The sequence below is a fragment of the Diospyros lotus genome, chromosome 7, assembly GCF_014633365.1.
Source record: "Diospyros lotus cultivar Yz01 chromosome 7, ASM1463336v1, whole genome shotgun sequence".
Lineage (NCBI taxonomy): Eukaryota > Viridiplantae > Streptophyta > Magnoliopsida > Ericales > Ebenaceae > Diospyros > Diospyros lotus.
In genome coordinates, this window is record NC_068344.1 from 32048659 (window position 1) to 32068344 (window position 19686).

The 19686-nt window shown below is 35.2% G+C and overlaps 3 protein-coding genes across 3 annotated transcripts; 2 read left to right on the forward strand and 1 right to left on the reverse strand.

The window, feature by feature from the left end:
* Positions 1 to 3961: 3961 nt before the first annotated feature.
* LOC127805931 (probable E3 ubiquitin-protein ligase RHY1A) lies at positions 3962 to 5406 on the forward strand. Its single transcript, XM_052342779.1, has 3 exons — positions 3962 to 4389; positions 4599 to 4720; positions 4984 to 5406. The coding sequence occupies exons 1-3, from the start codon at positions 4225 to 4227 to the stop codon at positions 5294 to 5296; spliced, it is 600 nt and encodes a 199-aa protein (XP_052198739.1). The 5' UTR covers positions 3962 to 4224; the 3' UTR covers positions 5297 to 5406.
* A 1522-nt stretch (positions 5407 to 6928) lies between these two features.
* Positions 6929 to 9670, forward strand: LOC127806791 (uncharacterized). The gene is made up of 4 exons (XM_052344306.1): positions 6929 to 7398; positions 8175 to 9028; positions 9111 to 9182; positions 9267 to 9670. The coding sequence occupies exons 1-4, from the start codon at positions 7060 to 7062 to the stop codon at positions 9559 to 9561; spliced, it is 1560 nt and encodes a 519-aa protein (XP_052200266.1). The 5' UTR covers positions 6929 to 7059; the 3' UTR covers positions 9562 to 9670.
* Positions 9671 to 9792: 122 nt separating this feature from the next.
* LOC127806790 (uncharacterized) lies at positions 9793 to 19397 on the reverse strand. Its single transcript, XM_052344305.1, has 6 exons — positions 19045 to 19397; positions 15108 to 16085; positions 14518 to 14691; positions 10802 to 10944; positions 10443 to 10553; positions 9793 to 10349 (listed from the first exon to the last, which is right to left on the reverse strand). The coding sequence occupies exons 1-6, from the start codon at positions 19336 to 19338 to the stop codon at positions 10265 to 10267; spliced, it is 1785 nt and encodes a 594-aa protein (XP_052200265.1). The 5' UTR covers positions 19339 to 19397; the 3' UTR covers positions 9793 to 10264.
* Between the last annotated feature and the right edge of the window lie 289 nt (positions 19398 to 19686).

The window sequence follows — 19686 nt, forward strand, 5'->3', positions numbered from 1 at the left end:
TTGATTATTGAAAAAATGCCCAAAATGGCTATAAATACTTCCAAACTCATTTTTTGAGCATCAAAGTGCTTCCATTGCATATCCAAAGCACCTGAAAACTCTCAAACGCTCTCAAGTAAAGCATCCAAGCAATCCGAGACTTTCAAAATATTATTGCATATCCACCGAAGAGCCACAAGGTAAGAGGAGAAAAGTTTTTCAAATCTTCTATGACAAATCCAAAATTTTCCATTTGAGGTTACAAATTTATTTAAATATTATTGTCTTGTATAATTTGTTTTTAATTGCTTATTTGTGTTCAAGTGTGAACAAATTATTTATAACATTTAAATTAAGATTGTGGATTGTATAAATTTCCTAGAATAATTAAAATCTAGGTAAATCTAGTTTCCAAGGTAAGATAGAAAGAAAATCTTGGTATAGTGATTGTCTAGAATCTGTTATAATTTAGTTATGTATCTAGTTTTCAAGATGAGATAGTGTGAAAATCTTGATAAAATTATTTTAGTAGAATCCAATGGTGATTAAACCTTATGAGAATTGACTAGGTATGTATGAAGACATCGAAATAGTATAAATTGTGTCGTGAGTCATTATATTTATTTTTGTTATATTTTATAGTTTATATTTATTATTAATTTTAAATATAATTTATTATATTTATCAAATATATATTTTTTAATAAGATTATTAATTAAAAATATTTATTAAAATTAAAAAAAAATTAATAGCCCAATTCACTATTCTCTTGAGTGGTCATGCGCTAAGAGACCAATAATAATGATGGTCGCTACAGGTTGAAGCTGGGCCGAGATTGAGCTGGAAGGCAGGTGGAGGTTTGGGGCCTCTATTGGGCCAGGTCTCATTGAGTCTGTATGATCCATATAATACAATATATCAGATTCTTCAATTGATTTTATTATTATTTATTATGTTCCCCTCATTCTGTCATTCACCCATGCTCTCATAGACTCATAGTTGGCCAACAATAATAATTGATTTGTCCATGCCTATTCTTTAATTATATAAATTTTAATTTATTAATTATTGTTATTTGTTTATAGATATATGCTTTAAGATATTTTTGTGACCCAAATATTATTTAGTAGTCTCCCAAGATTGTTTTACTCTATTTAAAGAATTATATATAATTATCCGTACAACACATATATATATATAATTTCTTTTCCTTTTTCAAAAAAGAGTAAAACGGTTATAAATGAACCTTTATATGTTGAAGAAATAAAACTAATTAATCATAACCTATATAAAGATGTCAAATGAGTTTAACTACTTGTAAATTGACTGGACTTAACAATTGTATTATATTGACCAGCCTAGCTAGTTTAACACAACCACATACTATTGACGTTAGATAGGTAAACATTAGTTCCACCTAGCCTAACTAACTTAAATGGGATAACTTAATTCCTCTAACTTGAGATATGACCCATGTTATTCTTCTTAAATTGGAAGGAAGTTAAAATTAAAAAATATATATATATATATATATATAGATCACGAAAAATTAAGGGCCTGTTCTCTTTAGTGTTTTCAACCCGTTTTGAGTTTTCAGTTTTTCAAAACACTGAAAACGCATTTTCTTTTCTATTTTCAAAAACGCATTTTCGAAAACAAAAAAAAAAAAAAAATTGTAAAGGAAACCTTGTTTTGGGCGTTTTAAGTGAAAACACATTGAAAATGCCAAAACACGGAAAACGGATCCAACCCCACCCACCCACCGACTGCAGAGCCCCACCTCTCCTATCTCTCTCATCTCTTCTCTACTTTTTCCTTTCCTTTTCTGGTCGTCGACCGCCATTGCTGAGCTTCTGGCCGGCCGTCTCCTTTCTCGTCTCTGAGTTTTTGGCCCGCCACCATCATCGCCATTACAGTCGCTAACTGCTTTCGTCGCCACCATCGCTGTCGACCGCCCTCCATCGCAAACCCTGGCATCGAGATCGACGCCACCGCCCACCGCCATTGATCACCCCCCGTCTCCTTTCTTCTCTTTTGGCCCTCCACCACCCACCGTAGTTGACCGAAATCCTAGCATTGAACCCGCCACCGTCGAACGGCCGAGCATCTCCTCCCCTTCACCATGGTTTCTTTTTGTTGCTGCGACTCTTCTCCCTTCCCTTTTGCGATTTGATTTGTTGGTTGTTTTGTTTTGTTTTATTTTAGTTAATTATTAAATTAAATATGTAATATAATTTTTTTGTATTATATTTTTAAAAATATTTTTAAATTTTTGGATTATACCTGTGATAATGTTATGTTATTTTGTAATTTATAATTACTTTCTTTCATTTTTAAAATTAAATAATCAATTATCTCTTGAATGATAATTTAAATCTTTGAATCAAATTAATAATGTATTAATAAATATTTATAATTTATTTGAAATCAAATTTATTTAACAAAATATTATAAAATAAATTTTCTTAAAATTTCAAAATAAACGTATTTTTCAGTTTTCTATTTTAAAAAATAGTTTTTCAAAATAAAAAAAAGAACGCGTCTTTAAAAATTTTAAAATAAATACTCAAAACACAAAATTAAAAATAAATTCAAAACTCAAAATTGAAATAAAGAGAACACCACCGAATAAGTTCAATGCACAATTACTTTATTTATCTTTTGTCGTTTAGAAATTCTAAGTTAGAATTGAAATCTTTTTCAAAATTAGACTATTATATGACCCATGTTGTTCATTTTATGTTTTGTTGCATAGTATTTATTTATTTTTAAATAAATATAAATATGTTTGATATAATTTTTATTTATGTTTTACAAATTTTTGCATTTTAAAATTATTATAAATATATTTTTTTAAATTAAACATTTTTTTAAAAAATAAAAGGGCAGGTTGTTCCAGTAGGCTAAAAGTTAGTTTGACCACTTTGACATGTCGAGAGGTCTCTAGCCACGTGTGTAAAGCATTATCTGGTTTATTTATACACAATGACCGTCCATGCTTTTGACAACTTTTATTAGTCCTTTTACCTTGTGAATGCAATTAGTAATAATGATAATTACATAAAGCCTAAAAAATAAATTTAAAATTTATTAATATGATCATAGATGAACCGAGCTGTTCGTAACTGGTTTGATGTTTAATTCAATAAAAAATTATTTTTTTTTGTTCATTATGATAAACGGATCGAATTTGAAACAAATTTTGAAACTCAATTTATGAAAAAGCTAAAAATAAGCTCAATAAAATTTGATTCATTAAAATTCATGAATATATTTGATTAGAAATTTATAAATATTAATATACTCAATTAACATAATATAGTATATGTATATATAATAAAATAAAATAAAAAATTAAATTTAACCAAAATAACATATTTTGATTAGAACAAATTCATTGAAAAGCCCAAACTTCAGCTGATGTTGAGCTCAGTTCTCATGAATCGAGCTCGAGCTAGAGTTGAGTTTTAAGAATTGAGCCAAGCTAAAATTCAAGTTTGAATATAGAAATTGACTTTCAAGCTAAGTTTGAATTAAGTAAAACTCGATTCAACCTTGATTCGACTACAACTCTATTTATTAAATTTAAATATTAAATCTTAAAACTTATATAAAGACAAGAAGTATTACCCTACAGTAGGTAACACATGCATACACATGATTTCGTGATGATCTCATAAAATAATCTGACGAGGAAGGTATGATTTGGATCATGATCATGTGGTAAGTTGTCATCAGGCTTAATTTGATGTTCCTCTTTTATGTGATTAATTTAATTTGGCCTTTTCTTTCCACGTATATTATCTGCAAATAATTGTTAGAGAGAGAAAGTGATGGATGTAGAGAGAGAAATGAATGAATGAATGAATGAATATATGACAACGATGGAAGGAAACTGCATCTCAATCATCAGTGGCATGGTCCCCCCATTTGTCTCCCAATACTCCAGTTATGCCTAATTAATTAAATGCCATGCCATTCTCCCATTTTCTTTGGATTCCATCACTTTGTCGCTGCTATTTCTTCTATCCTCTCCTCTCCTCTCCTCTTTATTCCTCTCGTCATGACCCAGATTCAAGAACAAATTAAGGTACTAGAATCAGAAAACATAGAATTCTGCATGAGATCGATCATAGAGATATATATGAAGCTCACATAGATTCATAAATATCTATCCATATATATATATCTATATATACATACATATATAGGTCGTCTTTGTTCTTTGAATTTTTGTGGTTTCCAATGGCCGGAATGCTCCCCGGAGTGGAGTGTGCCAGAAGGCGGCGGTTCCACCAGAGCGGAGGGTGGTCGGAGTCTCCGGGCACGGCGGGGCACTTCAGCACGAGGCGGTCGTCATTTTGCCTCTACGCTAGCAGCCATGAATCCCACCTCTCCTCAAGCTCTCTGGTACTATTTCTTTCTTTCGTTCTTTTTTTTTTTCCTCTAAATAAATTTTTTAAAACAACACGGCCCTAGCCATTGAAGTTACAGAAGAACTTGACTTTGCTTTCTTAAAGCAATTAAGTTACGCTGTTTTTCTTGTGGAGTAGTCCTTGTTTGGCAATTCTTGAACCGAAATGTCACTAAAGTGGGTTTGATTTTCACAAACTAAACAGCAAAGGAGCAGCGCACCCAAACAGGCCTATCAAGATGACCACAAGCTGGGATGTGTGGCTAGAGAAGCCAAGGAGAGGTTAGATGAGAGGCTGAGAACGCAAAAAAAATCGGATGCCAAAAGGTATTTAAATAAAGGGAAAAAAAGAAATTTGCCGTACTGGGGTTATTAATGGAAGTCCATAAAATGATATGGTTAAACCTTTTGATAATTAATCTGGTGGGTTCTTCTTAGAAAATTTTCACCCAAAAGAACGGATCATTTTCCTGCCTGTGAAGAGTGTGTGAGCAACCTGATATTTCTGAAATGCAAAGTGGATGACGCTGATGCATGGTTCCTATAATTAGTTACTTACTTTGTGTTTTCAATTAATTATAATAATTAAGCCAGGAGAGCTTGAAGTGGATAGAGTCGAGAACAATGGTGGCAAGGGCTTTGCAGGTGGAGGTGTTTGGATCAGTGAACAAGAAGAAGAGCAGCAAGCCAAGGAAGTTGATGAGCTGGGCAAAGCAGCTGGGCTGGAAATTAGCCGCAATAAACCAATATTTAGACGAGTGTGCCATCTGCTTGGAGGCATTCAAGGCTGGTGAGAGCCTTGTCAACCTCCCTTGCCCCCACAGGTTCCACTCCAGGTGTCTCCTCCCATGGCTGCAGAGCAATTCCCACTGCCCTTGTTGCAGAATGGGGATCTTGAACTAATTAAAACGATCCGCTCCAAAATTTGCTTCCATCAATAATATTGTTTCCATGAAAATCATCATGTAATTTCCATGTCGTTGGCAAGTTTCTCTGTGCCTTTGACTAAGCAACACCTTCGTATCAAGTCTTAATCATGCAATCGAACTTGGTAAAAAGAAAGAAAACAAAATAGGAGTCTAGAAATAGCTATTTCTTTTTGTTTTTGCGAGAAATGCATAATCCCCTCCAATTTCGAAGATAATTTAGAAAAATAATAACGAATTCTATTTGATCTCCACAAATATCATTATTCTATAATATATAGGTCAAATTAGCTCATGTCTAATATAGTGATCACTTTATAGCCCAATTTTGAAGGATAATGTCTACTAAGAGTAAGAGTTGTTTGTTTTCACTCAATTCTTGGGCATTAATGATAATGAGGAGAAGAAGTGAGTGATGTGTATTGGAGCTGCGATCACCATCTATCAGTTCCAGGTGCCCACATGAATTTGTATATTTGCTCAATGATCCAACTTTCTCCCCCACTGGGCCCAAAGCTGCTTGGATTTTAGCATGCCACTTCGCTAATGGCCACGTTAAAATAAAAAATAAAAAACACATGCCAATTTATTTTTTGTTTCTAAACTCTGTAAATTAGATAATGTGCAATATTATTTGGGGGTGTTATTTTTTTTTTCCTTAATAATTTTCTGACTCTCTTGGTACAAAAAATGCTCACTGTATGGATACCCAAATCATCATTACCGATCCTAGTATAAAAAATATTTCCATAATTATAAACCAATTTGGTAAACTCTTGTGATATGGGTGGACCATATATATATATATATATATATATACTAGCAATGTAGATAAATTTTATATGAAAAATCATTAGACATTAGCAACCTCATCCTACATTGGGAGGGGGAAAAAGAAGGGCAATGCATGTACGAATCACAAATCCATTAACTGCGAAAGTCGGCATGGCATTTCTCTCACCCACTAACATGGATAATGGGGTGACCGTACCTTGTCTTCTATTGATTTAAATTTCAATTGCTTAGTCATCTTGTGTATCAAATCCCATTGACACGTATTCCTTTTCTCTCCAATCATCTAAAGTCGATCATTTGTTTTATTTCTCAAGAGAGTAGCTAGAGACCACTATCTATTTTATTATTATTATTATTATTATTTAAGTTGAGGTGGAATTAATATATTAATCAATCTTTTCATAATAATGTATAGTATTTATAAACAAATTACATATATATATATAGTTGTACTTTAATATATTAAAAATATTAAATTTCAATATTAATCTGACAATCTTTTCAATTTTAAATTTCTAAAAATTAAAATAAAATTGAAAAAGAGATAGTAAAAAAATGAAGATATTTGGATATATATTGTACGTTAGAAAGAGACAAGAAAAAAAATAAAAAAAACAGAAACCTGGAAAAAAAAAATTCAATCTAGTTTAATGGGCCCGGTTTTGCTTCAAGGGACTTGGGCCCAATAGAAACAGGCCCACGATAGCAGACGACGCCGTTTAAACGTTATGGCCTCAACGGCTAGTTCCAAGTGACCGTTTCAAGACATCTAAAATTCAAAAACTGGTGAATAAGACTTCCCATCACACTCTTGAAAAAAGAAAGCTCAATATAAACACAAAAAGTTACAGATCTCACAAATCAATTCAGAAGAGAGCTCTGAAAATCAGAAACCAGAAAGAATCGAATCCATTTTTGGAACAAATTGAAAAGGATTCGATCAAAATGGTGTACAGTTCTTCATACACTCCGACGTACTACACTTCGCTCCATGATTCCATCACCACCCTCTGCAAATCCATCATCCCCTTCTCCTTCAAGAAGCGGCGGCTGCCGGCCATCGTGGCGGCGGAGCAGCGGCTTTCGAAGCAACAGTCCGACAACCTGAAGTGGCAGCAGGATTCGTTTCACCAGATCCTCAAGCTGATGGGTCTTTGCAAGGAGGGAATCTTGCCTGAGGAGGAGGTCTCGGCTTTCCGGTGCCACCTTCTCGACACTCTGGTTGTCTCGCCGGCCGAGCATGAACAGTCTCTGATTCTCAGAGATAAGTTGGTCTTCTTGCAGGTGGGTATTTAAATTTCTCCTTAATTGGAATCGATCGGTGAAAATGATGGAAACAATGAGCTCAGCTTGCTGCTGCTCAGTGATAGTTGTATTATTATTATTATTTTAGCTCATTGATTGGATCATTCTGTCAATGTATAGTGGGTTAATAATCTGAATACCATGGCGAAATTCCGGAATGGGTATAATTGATTGATTTTGTGAAACAATTTGACTGATTTAAGTGAGCACTTGCTGTTACTGCTTGAACAGAAATAATCTTCTAGGGAGATGACTTGTGTGAAGTGAGATGGTTTCTAGTTTGTCCATGCAAAAATTGTGTTGAATAAAGATTTTATACTTTTTTTTTTCTAACAAAAACACAGTGAACTATTTCATTGTCGTGGAAACTAAGATTGTATTGAGTGAAGATTTTAGAGTGGTTTTCTAACAAAAACACAGTGGATTATTTCATTGTTGTGGAAATTTGAGCATAAACATTAAGGGCGAATCACGCAAGATTTTGTGTTTTGTTTTATTATGATTTTTGTGTACAATTATACCCCAACCAATCCTAACAAGTGGTACCAAAAGCTATTCTTTGTTCATCATCAATAGATTGCTTTCTTTGCAGGTGATTCTTTGATGAGTACTTGATTTCATTGTATAATTTGGCTTGTTTTTGAAACTAAAAATTGGGAAATCTTTGGTTGCAGCTTCAAGTTCCGAAAATGACGATTGTTAGATGCTTGTAAAGTCAAAATTAGATTCAATCTTTTGGTTGTTTTTTGTTGCAGGAATTGCTATATGCAAATTGTATATCAGAGGAAGAGTACCACTCGTCCAAGAGGCCTTTGTTACAGAGACTTGCAGTTCAGGGAGCTGAGATTGAGGCAAGAGATGTTGTAGTTGCAGCGCCAAAACAGAGTTCAGAGGAAGAGTGGTCAGTTATCGACTTGAAGGATGAGCAACGGATGCTTACTCGAGAGAGCTCAAGCTCAAAAACCAAATCGAAGCCCAGTTCAGCCATGAAGCAGATCAAAGGAGCAGCATCGATGTTTGGCTTCACATCATCTTCAGATAGAACTGTCAAAGGGAAGGAAAACAAGGCTTTGATCGATCCTGAAGTCTGTTTCTCCAGGGAAAACCCCTTCTGGGATAGTCATCTGATGGAGAGAGAGAGTGAAACCCGGTCTATTCTCATGGCAGAGAGCTTGCCACTGGGGTCCATGGAGGTAGGGAGCAGGAGTGAGGGGGAAAAGGCGAAGAGGAAGCCGTTCAGGAATCTGTTTCAGAGGGAGCAAAGAGATGGACATGAAAGTAGTAATCTGGGGCAGAGTTCTGAAGAAAATCTGTCCAAAGTGGCGAAGAAAAACTGGGGATTTGATGGGTTCAAGAAGTGGAAGAGAAGTGATCCAGAGGATGAAACAGCTCCTCTGCCTCTTGCTGAAAGATCAGACGATGAGGCATTCAAGCTTGTTGATAATGCCATTGGAGAGGGGCCTAACACTAAACACATCAAGAAAAACTTGCATTCCAATGGCTCACCATCGGACTTCTTCATTGATAAGGTTTTGGGAGAGAAGATAAAGAAGGAGCTGTCGCGAATCCAGATTGAGCTGAATGCTAAAAACCCGAATCTTCAGTTCTCGTAAGCTCTTCTGTTGAACACTCATCTTGACAGTTCATGTTTGCTCATAGATTTATTTTGTGTGTGATTTATTTCTTATCAGAAACGATCAAATTGAAGCTATTTCAACCAGGCTCCCAGTTGACAAGGCTGACCTGAAAAACTTCTTTCCCAAGTGAGCCAACATTCTTACTTTGAAAATCAACATTGTTTCCCCTGTTCATGCTTCTACAATTCTTGTTTTTCCTTGGGAGTTTAGGTCATGGTGTGATCGATATGGCGATGTCGTGCTGGATGTGGTGAGAAAAGAATTTAAGGAACATGTCGGAGAAATGGGAAATCTGCGAAAGCAGAACAGCTCAAGAAGATGGGCAAAATTTGACGATGAAGAAAATAGTCACCCAAATCATTTTGCTTCTCATCGGGAGGGAAAATATGGCACGATGAAGGATGACCATACTTACAGTGGGTTGAAGCAGAGCTCTGAAGCAGCATTTCTCCAAGACCAGAATCCCTTCTGGTCTGCAGAGCTTGGTTCTTCCACGCCAAATTAGATGAGAATGCTCCCTACTTAACTATGAAGAACATTGTTCTTCAAACCTGGTCCTCTTCTTATTAGTTGTATTCCAGCTTGACTGATATATAAAATTCCTCTTCTTATTCTCTCTGATCAGTTAAGAGTTATGGTGAGAAAGGTGAAACAGCTGAGAAAGGAAAAAAGATCATTGTTTTCCTGAAGTAAACTGGGAACTTAAGGATTAAACAGAACTTCAAACCATTTAACTTTCTGGCAGCAAAGACATAGACAAACCCAATATTAAGTGACATAAGGCACAATTAGCAGTTATTGTAATATGCTGCACTTAAAACTGTCTTCATCATGCAGTAAAAGAGCAAACTAAAAACAAATTATAACTTTGTATGATGTTTCTATCTTTGCTCGTAGCTGGATCCTATGAAACTTCAACAAATTCCGTTGAATAAATTTGTCTGCGGCGAAATGAGGAAAACTACTGGTAAAACAGCTAAATATCTTTCCTTTTAACATTATAGAAGTTGATACAGATGCGAAGAAATTAAGAAATGTGGGTTGGGAAAGAGAAGGGGGGGGGGGGGGGGGGGGGGGGGGGGGGGGGGGGGGGGGGGAGGGATGGGGCTCCAACACGAATTTGGAGATAAGAATATAGATATATTTGTGAAGAAGCGAAAATTTTTTTCCTACAGAAACTGCCTTACATGCAAGTACCAGAGGAGCCTTTAATCAAAAGAAGGTGCTCCTGAGTTGGAGACAGAGTCATTTGTGAATCCCTCGCTAACATCCCCTCGGCAGAGTGGGCACACCCTGAGAAGAACCAGCAGAGAAACAGAATATATAGGTATTTGTTGTCGAAAATACATGTGATCCAGAAAGGAAGCAACATCATAGACATATTACCCATGTATTTCTTTCAGCCATTTATCAACACATGACATGTGGAACTCGTGGTGGCAAGGAAGAACCCGTATTTTATCCCCTTCTTCATACTCACTCAGGCATATGTAACACCTGTAAATGTACTTGTTAAATCCTAGTAAGTAAATAAAGCAAAAACTCAACATGAAGTGCCCAAATGACTACCATATTTCCAAGGTGGCACAAGTGATCATGGCACCATAAGCTGCCGATGATTAGTTACTAAGAGATTAATGCTATAAACAACCCAATAAAATTTCAAGCACTTCATAAAAATTCTTGTTGTTTATATAATTAATTAATCCTACAGTCATGAAGCGGGAATGTGATAAGCAACTTACTGTGCAGCATCATCTCCACTGTCACTTGTGTCAGGCACTCTATAATGCTTAACAGGAAAAGAATCAACAACTGCCTCCTGAGCTGGGAGTGAGACCACAGATAAGGAAAGTGGCACCGGTTGACGATGAATTTCATCTAGTACCTGCAAATTGCATATTATTACAAAATAGAGCTACATAAACTACACTACTTAAATATATTACTCCCAGGCCCTAACAAAAGAAGAATTTTCTTTTTAGAAGGACATTTGGAATATAAGATCTCCTTCACCCCTTAAATACAGGGCATCACATATTATCTTGAATGGTTACAACTGGTGAGAGGAGGAAAATATTGTAGCTGCATGAAGAGCAGCATTGCACATGTAAGCAGCAACATAACAGAGAAAACAAAATAGTTTGATGTAACTAACTTCCAACTAAATCTCCGAGCATTCATATAGTTCTAAGCAGGTCAATATTTATTTTCATGACGTGACAACACACTAGAATAGGGAACTTGCCTATTGAATGTTGGATTTTTTGTTTATTAAATTAGCGTTACTTTATTGTGTTTTTATGCAACTAGCATCTGATTTGTTATTTTTATTAAAGTATCATTGGATGGCTTTTAAGCTTGGCCAAGAGAGACCCGCTAAATTGGCGGGTCTAAAAGGAATCAATTTTTGCTAGCCAAAGCAAACCCACAAATTAATTTTTTTTTTTTTTTGGGGGGGGGGGGGGTGTTTCCCTTTTCTATGCCAAACACTTGCAAAATGTGCTTGCAAAGAGAAGCTAGAGAGACTTGCCAATTAGAACTGGGGGCTCTGCCCAGGCCAGAATAACATCCGATGCTACCATGGTAAAAAATCCAAATCTGGTGCTAGTTGTGCAAAAAATGTTAATTTAATATTCACCAGAGCTACAAACATTCTTAAGCAAAGAAGTCATGCGACACATTTTGCTTAAATACCCAATTAGGATTGTATGAAACACATTAATTTTGCTGACTCTTGATTCATACTTAACATATTTCTAAATTACAATTTGTATTTTACCTGGCAAAGGGATGTATAAACTTCATGCTTTTTTCTGCTATTTAGTTATTTGTCTTGTATATTATTTAGGTTGGCAATTCTTTTTTCTCCCTATCTCCAAGCAAACTAAAACATGGTACTGGGGTGAATTTTTTTATCATTGGCTATAGGATATTAAGAATCCTGTCCCTCTAGCCAGGACTAAGCATTTAAAGGAATAAAAGATTATAAATAAAAGCATAAAAAAACATTAAACTGCTTGAACTTGGCCAAATCGCTTAGTTTTCGTCTCACAATCTGGTCATGCTTCCTACAAATGCAGCCAACATGTAACATGAATCATATTTATTTGTATTCAGCCTGGTTAAATAAAACAACACGAACTACTACCCACAAATCCAAGAGGGATTTGGTGAAAAATTAGGTTGCCTTAAAGTCTTTTTACCAGGTACTAGAAATGTAGGAACAAATCCGACTATTGAGTCTAGATGGTTCTTAAGAGGTCGAGGTGAACCCTTGCCTCCAATTCTAACCAATTACCTTAGGATCAAAACACAAAAGGTCCTGGCCTTATCCTTAAGGATCAACAAGCTTCCTAATTGCTTCTAGGACTAGTTAGTCTATCTTAAGGAACATGGAATTGGAATCACCTCTTGTCACATTGTGAGACAGCTAAAGAGCTGCTACTTGCCAAAAAGAAATAAAAAGCAAGATACGAAGTTTGGTTCTATTGATCCTTTAAGCATATCAACATGTTGTCCAGTCAGTTCATGTTTGGATGGGTTAAATGCAACAACTGATATATCAAAGCTAGGATAGCTGCCTCATTCACAACACCTGGTGTTTTGTAAGAGTAGTTCAGGTTGACTATATGGATATTGATAATATCGCTTGAAAAAATTAGACCTACATTATAAAATTAAAAAAAAAATGAATAGGGATTCCTAAATAGGAATTATCTACTACATGGATGATAGGAATTATTTTTCATATATTTGTATCTATTAATCCTTCCTCAAAACTGTTTAATTTCAAGAATTCTGGAGCCCCAAACTTTCTGCTTGTTAAGAATAGGGATTTCTGAAATGGATGTTGTTGAGAGTAAAATAATAGTATAAAGGATAAAATTAACCCTCTATCTAACAGTTTAAACTTTTATGTCAAATGATGATTAACAATTCAACTTGATATCAGAATAACCAAAGGTCCTGAGTTCAAACTTCATTGCCAACCAATAATTTAAATTGTTGAAAGTGTTGGACTAGTTATCAGTGAAACTTGGCTATACATGAGGGGGCGTGATGAGAGTAAAATAATAGTCTAAAAGACAAAATTTAATCTTCTGTCTAACAACTTAAGCTTTTTAGATCAGATGATAGTTAATAATTCAATAGATATTAATTATTGTGTATACTTCTTTCCAAACATATAATACGAAAAATAATTCTCATCTTTTATTCAATTATAAATTTATCTTTGATGTTAAAAACTAAAGAAATAGTAATTATGTCATCTATATATACAGAATGGGTACATTTTTGTATTTTATATCCTTGTGGCATGCCCAAACTGTTTCAGGAGTTGCTATGTCAGGGTGTCTTGGTCCCATGTTCATATCTGTATTTCTTAGAACATATGCATATAACTCTAATATTATTATCATTCCATTGTTATACAATTATTATTAATTATCATCACCATTATTATTTTGGTAATCTCCAACATAACATAAATACCCTAGCAAACTGAAACAAAATGAAAAATTAACCATATTTAGTTCATTTTTCTTGCATAATTATTTTCCTTCAAGATTTACATAAGAAAAAAACTACTTAAATGATCAATCAAAGCAGTTCCTTTCATTCAATATTTTATCCTTTCCCAAATAATCTTATTTTATGGTTCCCAATTTTCTCCATTTTATTAAACACCACCTCCTCCCCCCCAGAAGGGGGACAGAAGGCAAAGGCAGCTAAAATGAACTGTTAAATGGTGACTGAATTGGATAATGTACAACCAAGACCTACATAAAACTTTTTCACAGAAATTCAGAATAGAATGAAATATCAATGATTTAGATTGTACATCCAAATCTGTGAAATCCAAGAAGAGAATAAAACTTAAGAAACTATAAAATATATAGGTAATTTTATATAGTATTTCCCTAAATTAAGTGACAAAAATCAGTAATACTGGTAATTTCATACTCTCAAATGATTAGTTGGCGGTGGTAAATATTGAAATGAAACAAATTATGTCCATTCTAATTTTATTTTTTTCTTCATTCAAAAGTAAACACAGTCATTCTTAACATATTAAATCCGTTTCATCTCTTTAAAAAACTTCATTTTTTGCAAGTCTTCACAGAGCATGACCATATCGAATGCTAAATAACTACTAGGCCCTTTAGCATAAACAGAAGGAAAATTAACACAAACGAGAACAAATTGAAGGTAGAATATCACATTCAACTGGTACCACCTGCTTAAGGCATATAGACAAATTTTAAAAAATAAAATATCAACTTCATAGTGTGAATTCAGCAAGGCCATTGCAAGGAACAAACTCAACAATGCAAATGCCTCAAAATTGATCTAGCAAATCATGACACCTTGTCTGGGACAGTAGATAACTAGCACAAATAATTGGGAACTTGGCACAAACTAAGTAAAGCATGTATGTTAATCCAGGGGAATTTACCTCAAATAATGCTTCAGCTAGCAAAACAATTCGTGAAATACTTGCACGAGTACCAGATTCTTCAGCTGTCACGATTGACTCACATGAGCAGGTGCCACTAGGGTGAAGCCCTGCCGGACAAGTATTTGTTTGGCGGTTAACCCTTTCAAGGCTACTATGGAATCTTCCCCAGGCCTGCAGAAAATTTTGCAAATTGGTAAAATAACACCAGAAAAGAAAATAGATATAGTGAAGGCAATATAACCCTTTTGTCTTCCAATTTATAAATAGTATCGTAAACATTATTGATTGTAAGAAATTCCTACGGCTAAAGAAATGTTCCTCCATTCAAACAATATGCTCACCTCAAAGGCCCAATGTCCAAAAAGTTACCTAGCAAGAAAATTATACCAAATATAGAGTATGATAACAATGCCAGCTTAGTCAAGGAAGAAAGACAGCATGCAGAGCTACTCTGTAAGTGTACAAATATGTGCATCAGACAGAAGAATAAAGATTCACTTCAGAAGTGTTAAAAAAATAGCCACTAGACGAACAACAGCAATTGCAAGCTTTAATCCCACTAGACAAAAAGGTATTTAAAAGATCACCTCTGATCCTGAATGCCAAAATTGTTCATTCATGCTATGACTTCTGCTTCCCATGTGCCCAGAATCATGCCCAACCCTGTTACTGAAGAAATCACCATTAAAATCAAGAAGCCATCTTCCATGAGATCTGGTACTATCTGTATCATCGGCCAAGGGACCAAATGTGTGGGGATCAATATGCATTCCAAATCTGCGTCTTGAAAAAGCATCCCAGAACACTCTTCTACCATTTCGCCTTGCTTCATGATTATTTATTTCAGGGGAGCTACTAGAAGTGCTGGAAGAGGTACCCGCCATATCAACCTGAAATAAACTTGAACTTCCCTGGCCTTGTTCCCTATTTGACACAAAAGTACCCAGTCCTGGAGGTGTGGTCTCTTGAATAGTATCATCTCTTGGTGACTGAGAAGTTACTGCTGAATCAGAAAGAACATAGCTAGAACAAGAATCAGAACTTTCAACGAACATCCCTTCACTCTCATGATTTTCAATAGACACCTCATCTGAGAAAGAATCTCCAAACTCTTCAGAAGATGAAACACTTGAATCTCTAACACCTACACAAATCCGAGACTCATCCTTGTCCATCATATTGTCAATGCCATTAACAACATCCACATAGGACCTCATATTTGCAGAAACTGAGTCTGATATTAACTGATTGGCATATGAAGTACAAGCTTTCTCATTAGTTCTATAATCGACAGGTAAGTGAGGAGGAACTGATTCATCACTTTTACACAAACATTTCCCTTGGTTAGATGCCTCAATGTCAGTTAAACAGTCTTCAAAAGAAGAGTTTTCAGGCTTGTCCACTCTATTTTCAGATGAGGCTCCAATTTCAGTTTCTGTTCTCACACTGATTAAACCAGTCCTTGCACCAGAAGCTGAAGCAGATTCCTTTGTTGGGATTCGCAACTTTTTAGACTTTCCTTTTTTCATAGAATTTACCAGAAAATTGGATGGATCATCTTCCATCTGCACAAAACAAGTTCACCAAATCAGTCCCCGTTACAAAAGGAGAATATTAAGCAGTGGAGAGAATTCAGGAATTGACCATGGGTACACAAAGCAGAAAAACAATTCTTGGCAGTTAAGAAACTTAATGCCATGCATCCCTTGTTCAAATGTGACCAACAGCTTGGGGTTTTCAGGTTGCTACTCGGAAACCTACATGTCCAGGAATCTAGTTGTTTATCATCTTCATTTCTTTTTCTTTAACTTAGGGGGAAAACTGAATGGGGAGAAAAAAGGAAATCCATTGAAAATGATCAAACAGTCACTTTGTGAAAGAAGAATATTTAACCCTGTGAAAGTAAGCTATCTTCACATGTCATTTCTCATATTAATGCTGAATACGGATTTGGTCCTATAATTATGTCAGAACCTGAAAGTGCTTGTAGCAACAATAAAAAAAACACACCACTCCTTCACAAGCTAATCTGCCAGCACTAAAACCCACAAAATAGGAAGCTGTGGTTGCAATGCATGGATAATCATTCAACTTGTAACTCTACTTAGACCACCTTAAAGAAAAAATTATGCTCACTGTAGGCACATAAAAGTGTACTATCATGTGAATGTGACAACATTATGCTGTGCCTGTTGAGGTGTTAGCCTAATTGGGGCATATATGCCAGTGTTTAAAAAGCATGCTTTAAGCAAAAAGCACAGCATTCTTGGGGCATTTTGTGTGTGAAGCTCCATGACTTTAGCTGAGCACGATTAAAGCATGCTCTGGTTGCACTTTTACCCGAGCTTTGAAAATAAGCACGCTTTGGAAATACACTTTTTTCTTTTTATCAGACAAAATGAATAGTTGAATTTGTTTAAATTTTTGCAATGATGTGGCTGCTTAAATGGAAACCTTACACAAAAAAAGCTGTTTAAACAAAAAGACAGAAACTCGACTGTATTTATTTGAGCAAAAAAATATTAATGGATACGTATAATTAGGTGTAAATTAGGGATTGCTAATATATTCTTGATTGTTGTAAATTAAGGATTGTTGATTGATTGTAAGTAGGGATTGATTGTTTTGGGATTGTTGTAAATTAGGGGTTGATTGATTGGGGATAGGTGTATGATTGTATAAACTTGTAAACATGTATAAAATATAAATGAACTTGTTTGTGTATAAAATATAAATGAAAAATGATCTCTCATCATTTGTTAAATTTGCATCCCTCATTCTTATTTAGTTTCTTTTCAATGATTTCTTTTTTAGTAGTTTATATTTTTTATGCTCATACGTGTCACACTTCACTTAACTGTGCATTTCACTTTGTGCTTAAGCTTCATGGGCTCCTGTGCTCAAGTGCACTTAGCACTTTTGAAAACACTGATATAGGCAGACCATCAGTATCATCCGGGTAATGCAGAGGTTAGCCAACTTGGATTGTGGGAATACTTGTGCAGCCTGGACATAGTACATTTCTTAAACAAACAATTTGGTTAAGGGATAAAGGTATGGGATGAGACAGTCCTTGGAGCATCACGGTGTGAATGCTATGTACCTTGAGTAACATAAACCAAGAATTCTGGAGTTTTCTTGCTTGGTGGCAATTTTAGTCCTGGGAGGCCAACTTCACTTGGAGATGAAGTTATTATTTCAATCCTATTATGAATTATCCTAAAAGATTAGGGTTACCTACGGTATAGTTCAAACCTGAATGGGCTGGAATTATCCTTATCTGACTGAATGTCACCATGAGTAACCAATATTTTTATTAATATATTAACACAGTTTGTACTTAATACTTACGCTATTCACCTCTATGCCACTTAATGTCATTTTAAAGTATTTAACATCTTGATTATATAGAATATGAATGGGCAAAAGTTCTGGTTCCAAATCCCAATATCAAGTAACCGTAAAAGAAATTGTTGAACAGTTTTTTATTAAAAAGCTTCTTCTGACATATCTAATGTCATTGCATTTCCTAATTTACAGTCCAATTCCATATTAAGCAACTCATCAAAAAGTTTGAATGTCCCCAGTACAGAAAGAGGACCATATGTTTCTTTACAAGCATACCAAGGAAAGGATAAAGAAGGGCGTCCTCAATGCGGAGACTCCCTGATATGCAAGGGTCAAAGGAGGGCCATAATTGTATTTGTACGCAGCCTTACCCTTGCTTTGAAAAGAGGTTGCTTCCATTGTCTACAAGAAAAGGATATTCTAACGAGATATCAAAGCAACAATAGTACAGGCTTAGAAGTCTGTCTTGTATATGTGATCTTAAAACAAGAATTATAGAAGCTTTGAGAAGACACTGCCTTACCAGGTTCCACTTTCACACTTACATTTAACACATAATCACCTGTCCGCTAAGGTTAATCAAGTTTTAATATCAGATCGCTTTGAGAAAAAGGAATTGGAAGCGTATGCATGCAGGAAGCAAAGTGAATTAGAAGCAAATTTGAAATGTCAATGTCTTTCTTCCCTTCTTTTTTGGCCATATTCAAATTCTTCTTACGAGACACATAGACGTCTAATCTCTTCAGAGGAAAACAGAAAGGAAACTCTCCAATCTTAACGCATTGTGGATACTTATTTCGACAATATACATCCTGTCATTGTATAAATCTAAGCACATTTCTCATCAAACCATCCTGAAATTCATTTCATGAATCCAGTAAACCAACAATGACCCATGTCCAAATTTTCCTTCCATTGCCAAATAACCCAATTTCAGGTCAAGAATTTCCATCTTCAAGCCAAAATTACACCATCCTGATTAAGACCATCAAATCCAATACACACTCACGCACACACAAATACATACACATATGACTATTTGCGTGTCAATTAGCCCAATTCATCCAATACGAAACCGAACCCATCATTTGCATTCCATTGATCAATCCACCACGCCCATCAATTGACGGAAAAACAAACACACACACATAATGGAGGTGGCAGCGGCGGGTGTACCTGGTTGGCGGAGCTACCGCAAACGAAGAGACAGGACGAGAGGGCGGACCGCTTGGCTCGCCGGGTCCGAGATGGGCGCGAGCCCATTCGGCTGGTTCCCGAACCCATCCGACCGTCTTTGCCTGGTCGCCAACGGGAGGATTGTTGTCGTTGGCCGAGGGAAAACGGAGAGGATGGACAAGACTTGCCAGCAAGAAAGGCAAAATTGGAAAGATGTTCAAATTTATTGCAATCATTTGTGCAACCAATAGCCAAACTTAGATTCGACTTCCTGTTGACTTGATTAATATTCATTTAGATTCATTGGGATTGGATTGTTCATGTTCATCGATTAATTTCCTTACTACTTCTTGGTAAATACTTTTTGCATTTAGACTAAGGGCTGTTACTTTTAACTTGATATTAATAAATACTTATTTAGTTAATGAAGTCAACGTTTTTACTAACCCTTGTATTAATTTTTATCCTTATATTACATTGTATCTAAATTCTTAATATAAGATATAATTTAAAATAATGATAATATCGTCAATCATATGTTATATTTATATTAAAAAAATAATATTACATAATTTTTGTAACTATATTTAATAGGGAGACATTATACCGTCATCCGTTATAATTTTTAATATTATTTTATAA

Excerpts from the sequence above, each read along its gene's own strand:
- LOC127805931 (XM_052342779.1), top strand. The coding sequence starts at position 4,225 with ATGGCCGGAATGCTCCCCGGAGTGGAGTGTGCCAGAAGGCGGCGGTTC. Across the intron at positions 4,390-4,598 it reads ACCTCTCCTCAAGCTCTCTG|CAAAGGAGCAGCGCACCCAA; the intron begins GTACTATTTCTT and ends CAAACTAAACAG. Across the intron at positions 4,721-4,983 it reads AAAAAATCGGATGCCAAAAG|CCAGGAGAGCTTGAAGTGGA; the intron begins GTATTTAAATAA and ends ATAATAATTAAG.
- LOC127806791 (XM_052344306.1), top strand. The coding sequence starts at position 7,060 with ATGGTGTACAGTTCTTCATACACTCCGACGTACTACACTTCGCTCCAT. Across the intron at positions 7,399-8,174 it reads ATAAGTTGGTCTTCTTGCAG|GAATTGCTATATGCAAATTG; the intron begins GTGGGTATTTAA and ends TTTTTGTTGCAG. Across the intron at positions 9,029-9,110 it reads AACCCGAATCTTCAGTTCTC|AAACGATCAAATTGAAGCTA; the intron begins GTAAGCTCTTCT and ends ATTTCTTATCAG.
- LOC127806790 (XM_052344305.1), bottom strand. The coding sequence starts at position 19,338 with ATGAATATTAATCAAGTCAACAGGAAGTCGAATCTAAGTTTGGCTATT. Across the intron at positions 14,692-15,107 it reads TTTGGCATTCAGGATCAGAG|GCCTGGGGAAGATTCCATAG; the intron begins GTGATCTTTTAA and ends AATTTTCTGCAG. Across the intron at positions 10,945-14,517 it reads TAGCTGAAGCATTATTTGAG|GTACTAGATGAAATTCATCG; the intron begins GTAAATTCCCCT and ends TGCAATTTGCAG.